Here is a 15,660-nt window from a genome sequence, read left to right as displayed (position 1 = left end):
CAGCACCCCCAGGTCCCTCTCTGCATGGCTGCTCTCCAGCCACTCTGACCCCAGCCTGTAGCACTGCATGGGGTTGTTGTGGCCAATGTGCAGAACCCGGCGCTTGGATGTGTTAAATCTCATGCCGTTGGACTCTGCCCATCTGTCCAGCCTGTCGAGGTCTCTCTGCAAAGCCTCTCTACCCTCTAGCAGATCAACTCCTGTCCCCAGCTTGGTGTCATCAGCAAATTTACTGATGATAGACTCAATGCCCTCGTCCAGATCATCAATAAAGATGTGCTTTAGGATACCACACTATGAGAAACTCCACTGCTATGCAATACTGCACTATAGATCAACCTGCACTACAGGCAACCCAATTTTGAAAACCACTATTGAGCCAGAGGCTTCAGCAAGAACCTTCTATGTTTGGTCTTCATTTTTTCTTTTCTCTTAATTGAAGACAAACTAAAGAGATGAACTGTTTATTGCAACTATTGTTGCCCTGTTGCAGTTGACAGGAGACAGACTACAAAAGCCTGATGCTATACCATTTGTAATGAGGTCCCTGGGGCCATTATTGTTTTATTAATCTCTTTAGTCAGCTAATTGTAGGAGCACACTCTACAACTGCTAAAGCAACAATCCGAGATTTTGCTCTTTTGTGTTCTGTACTCATCCCTCTGTGGCAACCCATACAGCAGCCTATTACTAAAATAGCTCCTTCTCCAGCCTCAAGAAACAGCCTCAGCTGATACCAAGATAGGACTCAACTCCTCATTACAACAGCTAGTTCAGTTTTGCTCCTTGGGGAGGTTGCAGAAACTCCTTGCACTTAATACTTGCCTGTGCTGAGCTTAGAATAGCCACTGCATGATGTTAATTCCAAGATCACATTTCTTGAGACAAAGCTTAGATGCAGCTAAGCATATTTTTTGCTCCTGGACAACTATGATTCCAGCATTATAAACAGATTTATGGGGTTCACTTTAGCTGGCTCTCTGTGTGAACAGGAGCTGGCTTCCTTCTTATGCTATTCAAACAGTGACGCTCCATGTGGATGCAACAAACAATACAGCCCAAGTCAAGTCATAACCCAAAACACTGATGATTTTAACACTCAGAAAGGTCCCAGCATACAAAAATGTAGAATGATGACCCTATGTTCCCTTTTGTTTGTGGTTTGTTTGTTGGGGTTTTTTTTGTTTGTTTTTCCAAAGCATAGTTAGGGCTGGGCAGTGTCCTTTGGAAAAACAACTGCTGAGGGACAGCAGGACACTACTTCTTTTTAGTCCTTTTGGAAGACCAAAAGGATCTGTGGAAGCTGCTCACATGTGCAACCACAACAAGATTTCTACCAAGTCCTCTCTTTACAAGGTCTTTGAACACCAATTTCCTTGGTTCAGGGAAACAAAACCAAACTGGAGAGCCTTCAGTGACCTCTGAAAGGTTTACATGAATGGCATGTCTATGCTTCTGTGGAAAAAAAAAAAACAACAAGTAGGACATGAGTTATTCTTCACACAACTCATGCTAAGAGAAACACACAGAGAAAGAAACCAAGCAGAGAGGCAACAACAGCAGTGCAGCACGCCTAAAACTTTAATCTTTGTTTTTAAAGAATACAGAGTCGAAAGCGACGCTTCCTTCTCCTTCCCTCCTACCCATTCTCCACCCCATTGCTTCCCAAATTCTCCCTAAGAGGAAATATTTCCTTGTTGATTAGTTTGACCTCCCCTCCAGTGAGGTATACCCATTAATCTCCAAAAGCAAGCCCCAATTCAGTAAAACACTTGCACATGCACTTCACTTTAGTCCACTCCCATCCATGGCAACATTTATGTGTACAGACTTGACTGCTATTTTGAATAGGGATGTTTTCACTTACCCAGGTATGGGGGGGGACGGGACATATTTGTGTAGTCTTAAGGGAGGTGAGGAGGGAGGACATACAAATACATCATCTTGTTCCCAATTTAAAGATCATTTTTAGCAGCAGCCAGTGACTGATGCACTGGTAAAACCTTAAACAACAGCTTAACCACAGGAGGATGTAGCAATAAAAAAGAAACCCAATCACATTTTAAGAAGGGTACCTCTGAAATCACCGCTGAACGCCAGTTAAAAAAGCTTCACAAGGTCAGTTAGACTCCCAAGTTTAAATGCCCTCTGCTCCTACTGTCATTAAGCAAACACACTTCTTTAATTACAATTATATAAAGGGAGAGACTGGCAATAATAATAATTAAAAAAGGCCAACACCCCCCCCTCCCCCCTCCCTCCACCAAAATATCAAGAATGGAAAAACCTACAGAGTTCAGAAAACAGTGTTCTGGAAAATGAAGTGTCTGTGTTTTATTTTACATTGTAGGCTTTCACTTTATATCCCTTTGAAATACATTTAGTTTTAAGTTAATAAAAGATCATAAACTAATAGACTGGTATGTTCTTTCAACAGACAGAATAAAAACTCAGACATTACACCATAAGACCCATTGCTTAAATATTCCAATAACAGAACAGTTATAAAGTAATGCTGGCTAGCGTGAGGATAAAATGTCTAGATAAAAGATGTCGTGGCCCTAAGGAAACGTGTGGATTAGACAACTGAGAGTGAAGCAGGTGATGCTTTAGTCTGAATCTGAACTGTCCTGCTTGTTGGTATGGTACTGGTTGACTGCTTCTTCCAAAGGAGCCATTGTCCCATCCGGCCGCACTCCCATTGGTTTTATAAGCTCATCTCTGTAAGAGATTTCAGAGAAGAATCTGTATTAGCATATGCACACATATCAATTCACACGTGTACAATACACTCACATACAGTATATGCTTCAGTACAGAATGAGCCTTTAAAAGGAAGTTATTTCTGCTAAAGCCCTCTGTTTTGAAGACAGACGAACAAAAAACCTCCCAAAATAGGTGGGAGGGGAAGAGCAGGACAGATAAAGGCTTCATTCATGTAGGCCAAACCTACTTAGCCAATTAAAGACACCATGAAAAGTCAGTGCCTAATAGGCTCAAGACAAGGAGCAGGTTCACTGTTTCAGATACACAAGCTAGCTTTTCTTCTAAGAGTTCACTGACAACCATTTCCTCCTAAAATTTCACCTGCCATTCTGGCCAATCTATGCCCAGGCAATTAAAATCATTCTTTGGTACGTGTTCATCTTGTTGAAGAACATACATCAGTCCCAAGAGCAGACCCTGTGTGCACCACTACTAGGGGTGTGTGAGTACTTGTTGATTCATTTTTTAAAAGCTGACTGGTTCTAATACTGTTGCTTTTGTTTGTGGCAGTTTAATTACAGGATTGACAGCCATTTTAATCTTTTCAAAGCTCCAAAGGCCTCTCAGCAGATAATCCAATTATATCTACTCCACAAGCCACAGCCTCATCTAAGAGATGATTAATTATTGATTAAGCCAATCAAAAAGTATTAGCAAAGATTTATTTAATCCTTACTTTTTATCACCTCATTTATACGTGGATTATGGCAAAAGCTGTAAGGGCAAAGATAACATTTTGGTTTTCTGCTGGAATAAATAAATAATGGAGAATACCTCTAAATATTCAGGAGTCACCTTAAATAAAGGAACAGAGGTTTGATGTCAATTTAGCCCTTGCTTGACAGGCAGCCCAGTAAAACTGCCAATTTAACACACATATACCACCCTCCTGAGCCACAGACAATAAAACTTCATCACTCAATGGGGAAGCAAAGGCATTTCACCAGCTCTCTGCTTGGTCTGCACTTCTACCTTGGCTGAAAAGAGGGAACAAAAATTGCTGGTGCAAAGCTGGTGATCCAGCTTTAACACAACCACAGGAACATCTGAATCACATGGCGTGTGAATGCCAGGCACCGTACAGGCAAGTAGCACTTCGTTTAAGTCTCAGAGTCTTTTTCTGCTCAGGAAAAGCAGAAACTGGCAAGAGAAATGCAGCTATTTGCCTAGATGTGGCAATCAGATACTATGGTGATAAGCTCCCAAATCCTACTGCCTGTGGTGGGATTTCAAAACATAAGAAACAAGACCTGGAGAAACTGCTGTGGTTCGGCTAATCAGGTCTGTGTGAGAAGCCAGAGGCCAGGGAAAGAGGCTTGCGATGACCACATTCGAAGAGCACAGGACAAATCCTGCCTGCACAAGTGTGGAAGAGTAGGATCTATCTTGAAATACATTGGAGATAGTTTATCATACTTGAGGAATGACAGCAAGTTCCCTTCCTCCAGGCTATGCAGTCTATCTATAGTATGCAGATTCTGCCCAAGCAAGAACACTTTTAAGTTTTCAATTATCTGCCAGAGATGTGTGAGAGATCAAAAGAATACTCAAAATGGCTCAAAAAATGAAGACTGCAACTCTAATGTCCAAACAGGTCTAGAAACCTGGCTGCCTGCTGTACAAGTCCCCGCAAAGGCAAAGCCTAGGTGTTTTGGAGTTGCATCTAACAGCAAAGACTTTTCCACAGGGAAAATACCCTATACATCTAAGGCCTTGAACGCCATAATGCAAAGCAAGTGTTCTTTGAAATCTGTAATCCATCTTGCAACTATTCTTCAGTGCCACTTACTTAAGCTTAAGCCTCAGGAGTGATCTATTTCACCTATTTTTGGAAAAGAATAACCTGAAGAGTAAGTCCTTGCTTATATTTTTTAAGTCCTAAAGTAGAAACAGCCACAAAGAATGAAATCGCCTCTGCCTGCCCTCTGAGAGGATCCTAGATTTTTGTTCTAAACACCACAACTCATGCTCCTAGGTTGCAACATTTAACACTGCAGCTAGAAGTCACAGAATCACACCACTCACTAGTCATTTATGATTTGTGACTCTAATGAAGAAGTTGTAACATCTAGTAAAGAATAACGAAACAGTCCAAGAAGGAGGAAAGACACACATGGAAAAACAAGGTCCTAAGGTCCCTTTATGTGAGGACCTCCCACTTCTCACATTAATATCTGTAAATATTGCCAAGAAGTCCTATCTCATCATTTGTCAATCACAAAGACATGGCTCTTACTCTGTGACTTCCCATTCATGCTTTGCTTTTACATTCTGCAACATACACTCCAGAACTTGACGGAAACAACTCTCCCATCTCTCATCTGTGGAGACACTGAATACCAGATGCAATAGACAAGACACATCCATATGCACAAGTCTTCGTTTGTGGCTGTTGTGGGGGGTCTGTGGGAGATCAATGCACCTCATTTTGCATGACAATGTAATGCAGAGCTCTGAGCCACTGCAGTGTATCTTCTTTCTCGATGCTCACAGCCCGTTTCTCAGCTCACTGTACTCATTTCAAAGTTCACCATTAGGGACTGTGCTGCATTGCATTTGGGGCTTATTCCCAATGCACTCTCTCCTCTCTAGGCTTTAACTATGAGCTAGGCTAGGCTCACATTTCACAGAATAACAAGGTTATTTATCAATTACTTTTCTGTTCCTGCGTTAGCTTCCTGATTTGCAAGTCCCTGAGCAGGATGCTTCAAGTTTGTTGTTCACTCTGCATTAGGTGACTGCACATCCTTCCCCAGACAAATGCTGCTCAGTAAAACTGAACTGTGTGAAAAAATAAATATTCTAGGCCACTAAAATAAGAAGCAAGGAGAAGAAGCAGGGTTCACCCCAACTTTCCCCTAAATATAATCTTGTCCTACAATGGTGTGAAATATGGGATCTTTTCATTGGTGAAGATTTGACTGCAAGCTCTGAACACCACAGAAGCTTTCTCCTGTTTTTCAAAGAGGAAAAATACAGACCTGGGCTGCCTATAAAGCTACCTTCAAAATTTTGGAACAACTACCTGCAAAATAACAGAATTTTGGGTAGGACTGCAAGAAGCATCACTCAGCTAAATGCATTACCCCAAAAAAGCCCACAGAGCTGATTCTTACCTACTATGAAGAGTCTCAGCTCTGCCAGCCTCAGCAATTTGCCCATTTAGAACTGGCTGCTTAGAGACCTCAGCTGAGCTTTGACAGTTTGGGCTAGCTGAGGATGCACTTACTGTCTAAGGTGAGGTATAAGGTGGCAAGGGAAGAACCAGAAACTGGCATATATAGCCTCAGGAGACAGTTCACTATCCAGAAACTGGATGTTTATGGCACATCTATGGGGCAGAAGAGATTGCTTCAGCCCAGTAGGTGGCAGTGGGAAGACTTCCATATCCCTAAGGATCTATACAAGTGCACAAAGGGTGTATTTATACATATTTGAACATCCTTGTGTGACCTCCCATAGACTCAAATACACCTTCTTGCAACATTCCTTTTTCTAATGCAAACAAAGCATTCTATTCAGATGGACTTAGAAACACACCATAATTAAACAGCTGGTAAAAATGCATTCTCTTCTTCCACTTCCAGATCTCCCAAGAGTCCCTTCAAATGTATTTATACAAGTTCTAGCTTCCTGCTTGCCATTTAGCTTGATAACGACTCAAAAATCATTTCCTTGTTTTGAAGGGTAACTCTTTCTTGTCTGCTCTATGTGCTACAGGGCAGTATTGACACATGGAATTAATGATGGTGTCTGTAATGAAACAGCCATCATGTAAACACCAGTCTGCTCCTTTGATAAAATGGCATGTTAGGGACCTATTCACCTCCTTATAATTGAGGGCTACATAATAGTTCTGATCCTTTCATGTAACGTTATTTTGTTCTATGATTAGAAAGGGGAGGAAAAAAAAAATTAAATCTATGTAACATTGCCTTCTTCATTCATCCTGTGATTAATTTTGTGTTTCTAATGACTATGGTTGCTTATTTAGAGAGGTTCTCTTACATACTCGTTTTGTTGACTTCTGTTCAATGTACAACAAAACCCAAGCTGTGATAATTGGAGACCATTTCATCAGCAAAAGGATTCTTGCTATTAATACCAGGTTGGCTTGGAAAAAGCATCCTGACATTTAAAATTAGTCAATTAATATACAATTCCACCTACCATTTATAATAGAAAAATATGTTAGCATTTTTTCCCCCAGACATTTTAATTAACACAGAGTATTTGCAATGATCTGTGATACAACAGACAGAATATTACACAACACCGAGTTAAGATGGCTAATTTGGCATTTTGCTAAACCTTTTTGCAGACCTGGGGAGCTGGTTCAAAGCTCAAAGCAGTGCATCATATACAGAGGACACTGATTCAGTCACCAAACAATTCTCAATGAAGTTAAGAAGATAGAATCAACTCCTACTGCAGACAAAGCCCATGGAGTCACTCCAGGGCCAAGTTTAGGCATCCAGCAAACCACCTAAGTAACAGCAACATCTCCAAAAAGCTGCAGTCATCAAGATTTTTCATCTTCATTTACACTTACAGCTTATGTATTTAATAATCTAAAAAGTAAGCCCATCCAGCCAAGCTTGAGAACAATATTAATTTCTGTAAAAGCTTTTGTAGAGCCCAAGAGCCAAGTTGGAGCAGGGGAAATTGGTGTTCACAAACAATATTCATCTTTCCTCCACACGTTTTGATGAAACAAACCTAACACCAACAACCTGACTGCACAGAAAAACTTTGAAGTAAGACCAGAAATGACCAAAAGCATGGATCAGTTTTATATCACCTCAAAGTAGTTTCAATTCTTCAGAGAGGGGAAAAAAAAAAAGAAAAGTAAAAGAGAAGAGAAACCTGGAGTGCAAAAATTCATTGATTCATTGGCATCTTATGGAATAAGGGAGAGAAATGTCACTATTACTTATAGTTTCAAAGGGTACAAGGTAAACAATTAGTAGCCATCAAATCTAGAACAGCCCAGTGAGAGACTGGCCTGATTATCCTCATCAGTCAGGAAGGGAAGAACATTTGTCAGTCAGTCTTTATTCATACCTTTCTCCAGTACAGCTGTGCTAGCTTTAGAGCTTAGCTTCCGTTACTGGACAATACAAGGTCCTAAGCAAACTAGTTTTGCTGTACATCATGCCAAGCTCACTCTAAGCTCTTGTTCAATTTACACAGATGAAGTTACATAAACTCTTTCAAAATTAGAAGGAGGATCTGTTGGCTCCCGGTCCAACTTCCTCCTCATGGCGTATGTCCCTTCCTACAGTGACAACAAAACTCATCAGAAGTAGGCAACTTGCCACCAGCAGACTGCTTCAAAGCAAGAGTCAAAACCCAGAATCAACTGAAGGTTCCTATCAAAGCAATCAGTTTAAATGTGTAGGTTGCAAGGAAACAAAGTGCATTCCACTGGTAGATTTAAGACTCTGAAAACTCCCAGCACTGAAGTGGGCAAGCTGGAGGCAGAAGTGTTCAATTTTAAAAACATGGAGGGACTCTCACTACCATCAGCATGTTAGTAACTCTTTGTTTTGTACACAAGACTGGCAGCTTCCCATTCTGTTTAACACACACACAATTGCATTCTATTACACTCATCCCACAGCCTCCCAAAATCAAGTCTTACTTTCTTTTTCCTTCCTGCCAGCACTTCCCCCTCTGCTGCCCCCAGTTTTCAGTAAAACAAAAAGGGAGGCAAGAACAGTCAAGTGATTTTATTCATGTTATCACAGCACCTAAAGGTGTCACATCTACAATGCTCTTCCACAGTAATCACTACACTAAAACCCAACCAAACAAAAGATCCAGCTCCAAAGAGTTTGCACTCTAAGTACTATAGAAGAAACTGCAGGTGGATGTAACTGACACAGACAGCCCAAGGTACAAGTAATGCTACAAGCCAAGGGGATAAGTAGTGACACAAGAGCACCAGCTGCTTAGTGGCTTTCAGTTTGTAGCAGACAACACAGCAGGTGTCTGCAATCCTCTAAATTGAAAAGGCTCTTATGCTACAGTAATGCCATTTGGACTTTTTGTCCAACTGCTATAGTGATAGCAACTGACTTGTCTTATCTCCAGTCTCAATCTTCCTTTAACAAAGTTTTATTGTGGCACTCCTAACACTCAGCATCTTAATTCTCTAGCTCACATAGCTATCATTCCATTTTACATAATAATTCAGTTAAGATTACATGTGCATTGCATTCTCATCTCTTTATTAAAAGGAATTCTAACATGCTACACTTATTTTCCATGCAAATATAGTGGAAAAGTATCAAAATTCTTCACTGCCAGCCTCAGATCAGTTTTCTGCAATTCTTCCCTGCTTTCACTCCTGCTTATAATCCATTCTTTCTCAGCTACCAGAAAACCCTAGATTCTCTTAGCATTTGCTGTACTCCTAATCCTTAATAATAAATGTAAAAATACTTGGTTTGCTAAACTTCTTTCAACAGGTCTTGTTAATTGAGTATCTACAGACCCTCACAAAACACAAACACATTCCTGGCTGCTGAATCTTCCCATGTTTGAAAACATGGTCCACTTGTGTATTCACCTAAATTCCTACAGTTCAGTTGTAAATTAGTATTACACTAAATATTCCTCAAGAATTAAAAACTTTTGCTCATGCAGAAAACCTGCAAGTCAACTCTACAGTACAGCTTACAAATATGGGGAAACAAAACCCAGCAAATTCTAGGCATATTGCATCAAAGAGGTAAAAAACCAAAACCCCTAACTGTGAGCACAAGTCTGTTCCCTCCCAGTAGGTAGAAAGTTACAAGAGAAAAAACAACGTTCTATATCAATAATATATTCCTTTATGTCACTTTAAGTACCATTTTCTTTTATGGCATTATCTCAGTCATCTAAAACAAATTAAAAAAGCTCATTTATAATCCAATCCACAATTATTTGAATAAATCCACAATAGTTTGTGACTGTAAATTCCCTTGGAATTGCTCAGTTACATAATTCATTATTTCTGATGACAGCTGTTTTCATCCTGTATTTCTTCCTGCATACATCATCACGTATTTGTTCTTCCTGTAAGCAGCAGACATAAGTATTTACCATGAGATGCTGCTCATTGACTTGGGGAAAATGAGGACCCTTGCCCTTGGGATTGGACTGTGTCCCATACTTTACAAAGGGGAAATTCTTTTCCTTATTATCAGCCTATCCATCTAGGATGCAGATCTCCTCACCATCAGATCTTCCTGACTCTGTCCAACCCTCTCCCTAAGAGGTTTCCTCTGAAGTCCTGTTACACATCACTCTTCCTTTGAAGTGCTAAACATTTTTCCCTATAGTTAAAGAGGTCCTAATCCTGCAAAGTTGATTATAGCACTATTTTGGAGCATTAGACCTTAGTAAAGAGCCAGCCTCCCTCAAGAGCAAATATAGTACAATACCTGTACAGTTTATCAAACATGTTGACAAGCTTCATAGCTTCATATTCTTTTTGTTCTTCTGTCATTTCATCCATTGGATTTGGCACTGGCTCTTCTAAGTGACCAGTGATAAGGTTAATGCTGGAAGTGAAATAACAACACAGAGATATACATAATTTTTCTATCTTCTTGATAGGAGGAAAGAGGAACAGACTAACAGAAACCAAGACTAAAACTGTCTGAACTGCACATGAAAGTTTTTACAAGAAATAGTCAATCTTCCCATTTATACCTTCTTTTGTAGCCTTTCCTCATGAATCATATTATCTTCTTGTTGATTCACTGTGTTAATTTCTCATTAGCTACAAGAAATACACAGTCCACTAGTACTTGTTATATTATAACCCATACAAAAGCGTTTGAAAGCAGGGAAATATGATGGCAATAATGACAATCTCATTAGCAATAATGACATAGGGAACAAAATGATTGATACATGTTTGAAACATTCTCTACAGGCCTGATTTAAAAAATACAGACAGGTTCCAATTACCTTTTCTTATTCATGAAAAATCATTGAATTAATTTACGATTCCCCTCCCATGACAGTCTTTGCTCAAAGCAAATTAAGGTTACTTTGAGAATTTACAATGTCAGATTTATTTTCTGTTAGAAGTGAATGGCAACACAGAAATGGTAACAAAAGCAGAGGAGCAGTTTTAAAGAACAATTTCAGGGTAAATTATCTTTTCAAGCAGTTTAATCACAAACATTTAACAGCACTTCAGAAAATCAGATGCATAAATCAACTGACAGTTGTCCTGAATGTTTCATTTAAGCAACAGCTCTTAACTAAAGAGATGTTACAGTTTTACTTCTACGTATATAACTGGATGTTAGGCTTTTGAAAGAAGAGTAGAGACAAAAGAGCAAGAGAAAAATAACCCTGAAGTGCAGCAGTAAAAGGAAACCTCCTGTTAGAGTTTGTTTCTTGGCATAGAAGCACTACAATTCCTGTGACTTCTCACACATTTAATCCTGTATTTTATCCATGTTCTTTAATAAGAATCTTCCAAAATAAGCCAGAATCCCCCATCCTACACCTACCCATGTCTGTGTAATTCAAAAATCAATGGAGTAAAGCAGAAAAATAACATACTTCAGATGCTCATTATCAACCATTTCAGAATCTACTTTAAGATGGCATCAAATCACAGAGGTAACACAACAAGCAGAAACCTCTAACACCAAATCAATTACAATTAATAAAAATCAACACCACAGAGCTGCTACATGATCACCAAATCCTTCGAACAAGTCTATCAGATCACTGATCTAGGTCTTCTACAGAAGTTATTTTGCTCCTTCCAAATTTACCTATGTGACCTACTTAGTTTTTCAGCAAAATTTTAGTACCAAGCAAGCTGGTTTCCAGAAACTAGACCTACTGATTGGCTCCTTTTTAATGAAGTCCTACATAAAACCTTAAGTCACACCTGATACCTTTTGGCTTTTTCCTCTGCTATACAGAGATATATCCTACAAACAATAGTTATTAGTTTGGCAATCTCACATGAGTTCCTGGAAAATCTGGGGTAAAAGCCATCCTTGATAAGTTACTATTTTTTTTTTCACCCTGGCCTCTCTGGAGAAGGTGAAGCAAAAAAATTATGTTGAAATATCTAAATTGCAACAGGATGTGTGAATCTGAAAACAATACTATACTTTGGCTTAGCAGATTTGTATTCTTCTGTATCTGTATCTTCATCATCGGAGTACCAATGTTCTCCTCTTCCTCCTGCCAACAGGCCCCTCGCTGCCAGCAATCCTGCTGCATTGCCATAGCCTGTGTATTTTAACAAGCTGTCAACTGCAAAGAGTGATACAGAAAATTACTCAGCTACAATCAGCTACACAACACAAAACAGGCAAAATGTTAAAATAACTGAGAGCTAGAGAAAAAAACAAATACATTATATATATATATCATAGTATCAGTCAGGGTTGGAAGGGATGACAAAGATCATCTAGTTCCAACCCCCCTGCCATGGGCAGGGACACCCCACACTAGATCAGGCTGGACAGAGCCTCATCCAGCCTGGTCTTAAACACCTCCAGGGATGGGGTCTCAACCACCTCCCTGGATAACCCATTCCAGGGCTTCACCACTCTCATGGTGAAGAACCTCCTCCTCACATCCAGTCTGAATCTCCCCACCTCCAGCTTCATTCCATTCCCGCTTATATATATGTATGTATATATAATTACAGCAAGATCTTGTATAAAAGGAAGAAGAAAAGTAATTTTTACCTCTCTCTTTACAAAGGACAAAGAGAAATTCTGCTGCAATTTGCTTTACTCCGAGGTCAACATGCGTCATAAGGCGCACAAGCTTGTTTCTCACTGTTGTGCCAACTTCTGGGCGATTTGACACATCTCTTAATGGAGGCAGTACCTAGCAGCACAAGAAAAGGAGAAACAGGAGAGAACACATGGCGACACGTATCCAGTCTTGCAGAAACAAAAAGGAACATACTGTAAACTCTGCTCTAAGAAAGGAATATAATCAACCCCACTATGCTTACATGCACTAGTAATGATTCTTGCTTCTTAACATACTCAGGCCTTCTGGTCTGCCATCCTGGGCAGAAGAGTACTCAGTGCCAAAGTTGCTGTAAGAATTATGAATCTTCAGTGTTTTACTAGGGAATGAAAGCAAAGACTTCACTAATTGTCATAAGAAATGGCAAGTCCTTTGTTTTCTAGGTGTGTAATGTAAAACTGTCATGTTCTGTGCAAAATTACGGGGGAATCAATATTTAATGTATGAGTATTCATAGCATTAACAATGAAAGAAAAGAGACTACATCTTTTTTAAACCAAGTATTCAAACAGTTAGCAGAAGCATTTTACTTTGTCCCTGCTTACATTCCCCAGTGGGGATAGTACCATGGCTGTCATTTCACAGTGTTGTAAGAATGAATTAATGTTTTTAGAATACTGTAATACTAATACAGTGATGAGTGCCATAGGACACTCCATGAGGAAATTAATCATTCTGTCTTCAGATCAGGATCTGAATAGCACACAATAAATAAAGCCTAAGGCCAACGCTTAACAATGAGAGTAATTCAAAATATCAAACATCCGGTCATGCAGTTAGCAGCACCCATCCATTCCCTGTACTACGAGAGGCAGTGCTCCTGTGGTAAGAGACGGCAGGCAATTGTATCCTGACATCTAGACACAGAGATGTCATAAAAACAGGCAGACAACTTCATTTTCAAACTTTTGAACACTTGGTTATGCAATGTTTTTTTTGTTTTCAATGCAACAGATCAGAAGAGTATCCTAGGGAAGAACTGCTGCAAACCAAACCAATAAACACCAAGAACAAGTATCCTAAATTCCTCAAGAATACTTCTCTGGGATTAAGGCAGAAAATATATAGGCAAATCAAGTTCTTTTCTACTATAAACTCCATTTATTAATTCAGGCACAGCTTTGATCTGGGAGCAGCATCTAAGATGCAACCCAAAAATCCCTGCAGTCTAGGTAAAAGAACTTAGCTGGTTTCAGATACCTCTCCCTTGCTCATGTTTTAAGTTCCCTCCACTCAACTTCAGGAAAAGCAGCAAAACAGCAAATACCACACCCTACCACCAAGCCACAGAGATGTTCAATAAGAGCAAGTGCAGGGTCCTGCATCTGGGTCGAGGCAATCCCAGGCACAAATACAGGCTAGGCAGTGACTGGCTGGAGGATAGCCCTGAGGAGAGAGACTTGGGGGTGCTGGTGGACAAAAAGCTCAACATGAGCTCTCAGTGTGCACTTGCAGCCTGCAAAGCCAATCAGATCCTGGGCTGCATCAGGAGAAGTGTGACTAGCAGGTCGAGGGAGGTGATCCTCCCCCTCTACTCAGCCCTGGTGAGACCCCACCTGGAGTATTGTGTCCAGTTCTGGAGCCCCTATTACAAGAGGGATATGGAGGTGCTGGAACGTGTCCAGAGAAGGGCCACAAGGATGATCAGAGGGCTGGAGCACCTCTCCTATGAGGACAGACTGAAGGAGTTGGGGCTGTTCAGTCTGCAGAAGAGAAGGCTCCGAGGTGACCTAATTGTCGCCTTCCAGTATCTGAAGGGGGCCTACAGGAAGGCTGGGGAAGGACTTCTCAGGATATCAGGTAGTGATAGGACTAGGGGGAATGGAATGAAGCTGGAGTTGGGGAGATTCAGACTGGATGTGAGGAGGAGGTTCTTCACCATGAGAGTGGTGAAACCCTGGAATGTGTTGTCCAGGGAGGTGGTCGAGGCCCCGTCCCTGGGGGTGTTTAAGAGCAGGCTGGATGAGGCTCTGTCCAGCCTGATCTAGTGTGGGGTGTCCCTGCCCATGGCAGGGGGGTTGGAACTAGATGATCCTTGTGGTCCCTTCCAACCCTGAATGAAACTATGAAACTATGAATCTTTAACCATGGCATGGAAATCTTGATTCCTGTAAAATGCCAACCCACAGTCTGTGCTGTATCAAACAGCACTTTTAAGAGACTAAGTGATGAAGCACGCCTCTCTTCAGGGAGACTTTTACTCTGACAAAACAGCTGATACACGCTGGGTACACAAATTTCTATTGCAATGACTCCTGCCTGCTGAGGTCAAACTAAAGCTCACAGAATCTATCAAAACACCTGTAGCTTCAGTGGCTACCACACAGCTTTGCCAAATTTCATTAACTGTACTGAATATAATTTTTTATACCCTGGGTGTAAGGGGACAGATACCACCTCCGTGGTGACCTACATTAACACAGCTTTAGAGTACCACTAATACTATTTAACAGCTCTGCAAAATGTATTGTGGAGCTTAGGCCCTAATGTCTATTTTGCATGACTGAAAAATCCTTTCTATAGCTGACACTTGTCAAAGACCAAACAGAATAAAAAGTCCAGCAGAGAACTTTATGGTTATTTAACATGAAACCATTCATACTTCTAAAGTATGTGTCTTACAATGATGTACAAACCTCAAAATAGTGAAATCATCATAAGCTTTGCACTCAATTTTTGATGAATATTTTACTTACCTGAGCTTTAATAAACTTCCTGATATTCCTGTGAGTTCGGCAGCATCCAGTTAATAAACTGAGAACTGGAGTCAGACCTTCTCTATAGCTGCTTCCCTGAAATATAACAAAATGCAAATGAAAACATTTTTAAAAGCTAATCCCCCTTTTGCAAATTCTATGAACCCTTCAATGAACAGCCAAAATGTAAACTTTACATAGTTATAAACAAAGAGCCAAATGTTCACCCTCACGCACACCATCAAGTAAGCGTCAGATAATCACAGGAATTTATTCTCCATTTTGAGAAGTTTCCCAATCTAGAAGGAAGAATACCCATATTGGTGCTAAATCCTGTCTGAAAGCTTTATGAGAAGCTTTACAGATGTGCAGTTTTGCTGTAATGAAAGAGAAGGCCCCTTTT

General features: G+C 40.3%; 1 protein-coding gene across 2 annotated transcripts in view; it reads right to left on the bottom strand.

Moving 5' to 3' along the window:
• Positions 1 to 1,571: 1,571 nt before the first annotated feature.
• The window catches only part of RIC8B (RIC8 guanine nucleotide exchange factor B), a 33,568-nt gene continuing 19,479 nt past the window's right edge, over positions 1,572 to 15,660 (bottom strand). For both annotated transcript variants that reach the window (XM_068142311.1, XM_068142310.1), the window contains exons 6-10: positions 15,258 to 15,353; positions 12,489 to 12,633; positions 11,904 to 12,048; positions 10,200 to 10,319; positions 1,572 to 2,721 (exon numbers count right to left, since the gene is read on the bottom strand). In XM_068142311.1, coding sequence (XP_067998412.1) covers positions 2,610 to 2,721; positions 10,200 to 10,319; positions 11,904 to 12,048; positions 12,489 to 12,633; positions 15,258 to 15,353 — 618 coding nt within the window. In that variant the 3' untranslated portion in view covers positions 1,572 to 2,609. The remainder of the gene's footprint in view (positions 2,722 to 10,199; positions 10,320 to 11,903; positions 12,049 to 12,488; positions 12,634 to 15,257; positions 15,354 to 15,660) is intronic.

Source organism: Melanerpes formicivorus, unplaced genomic scaffold (assembly GCF_026170545.1).
Source record: "Melanerpes formicivorus ecotype bairdi unplaced genomic scaffold, bMelFor1.0.p_v2 SCAF_8, whole genome shotgun sequence".
NCBI lineage: Eukaryota > Metazoa > Chordata > Aves > Piciformes > Picidae > Melanerpes > Melanerpes formicivorus.
Note: the sequence above shows the minus strand (reverse complement) of the source record. Positions and strands in the feature narration are given on the sequence as shown.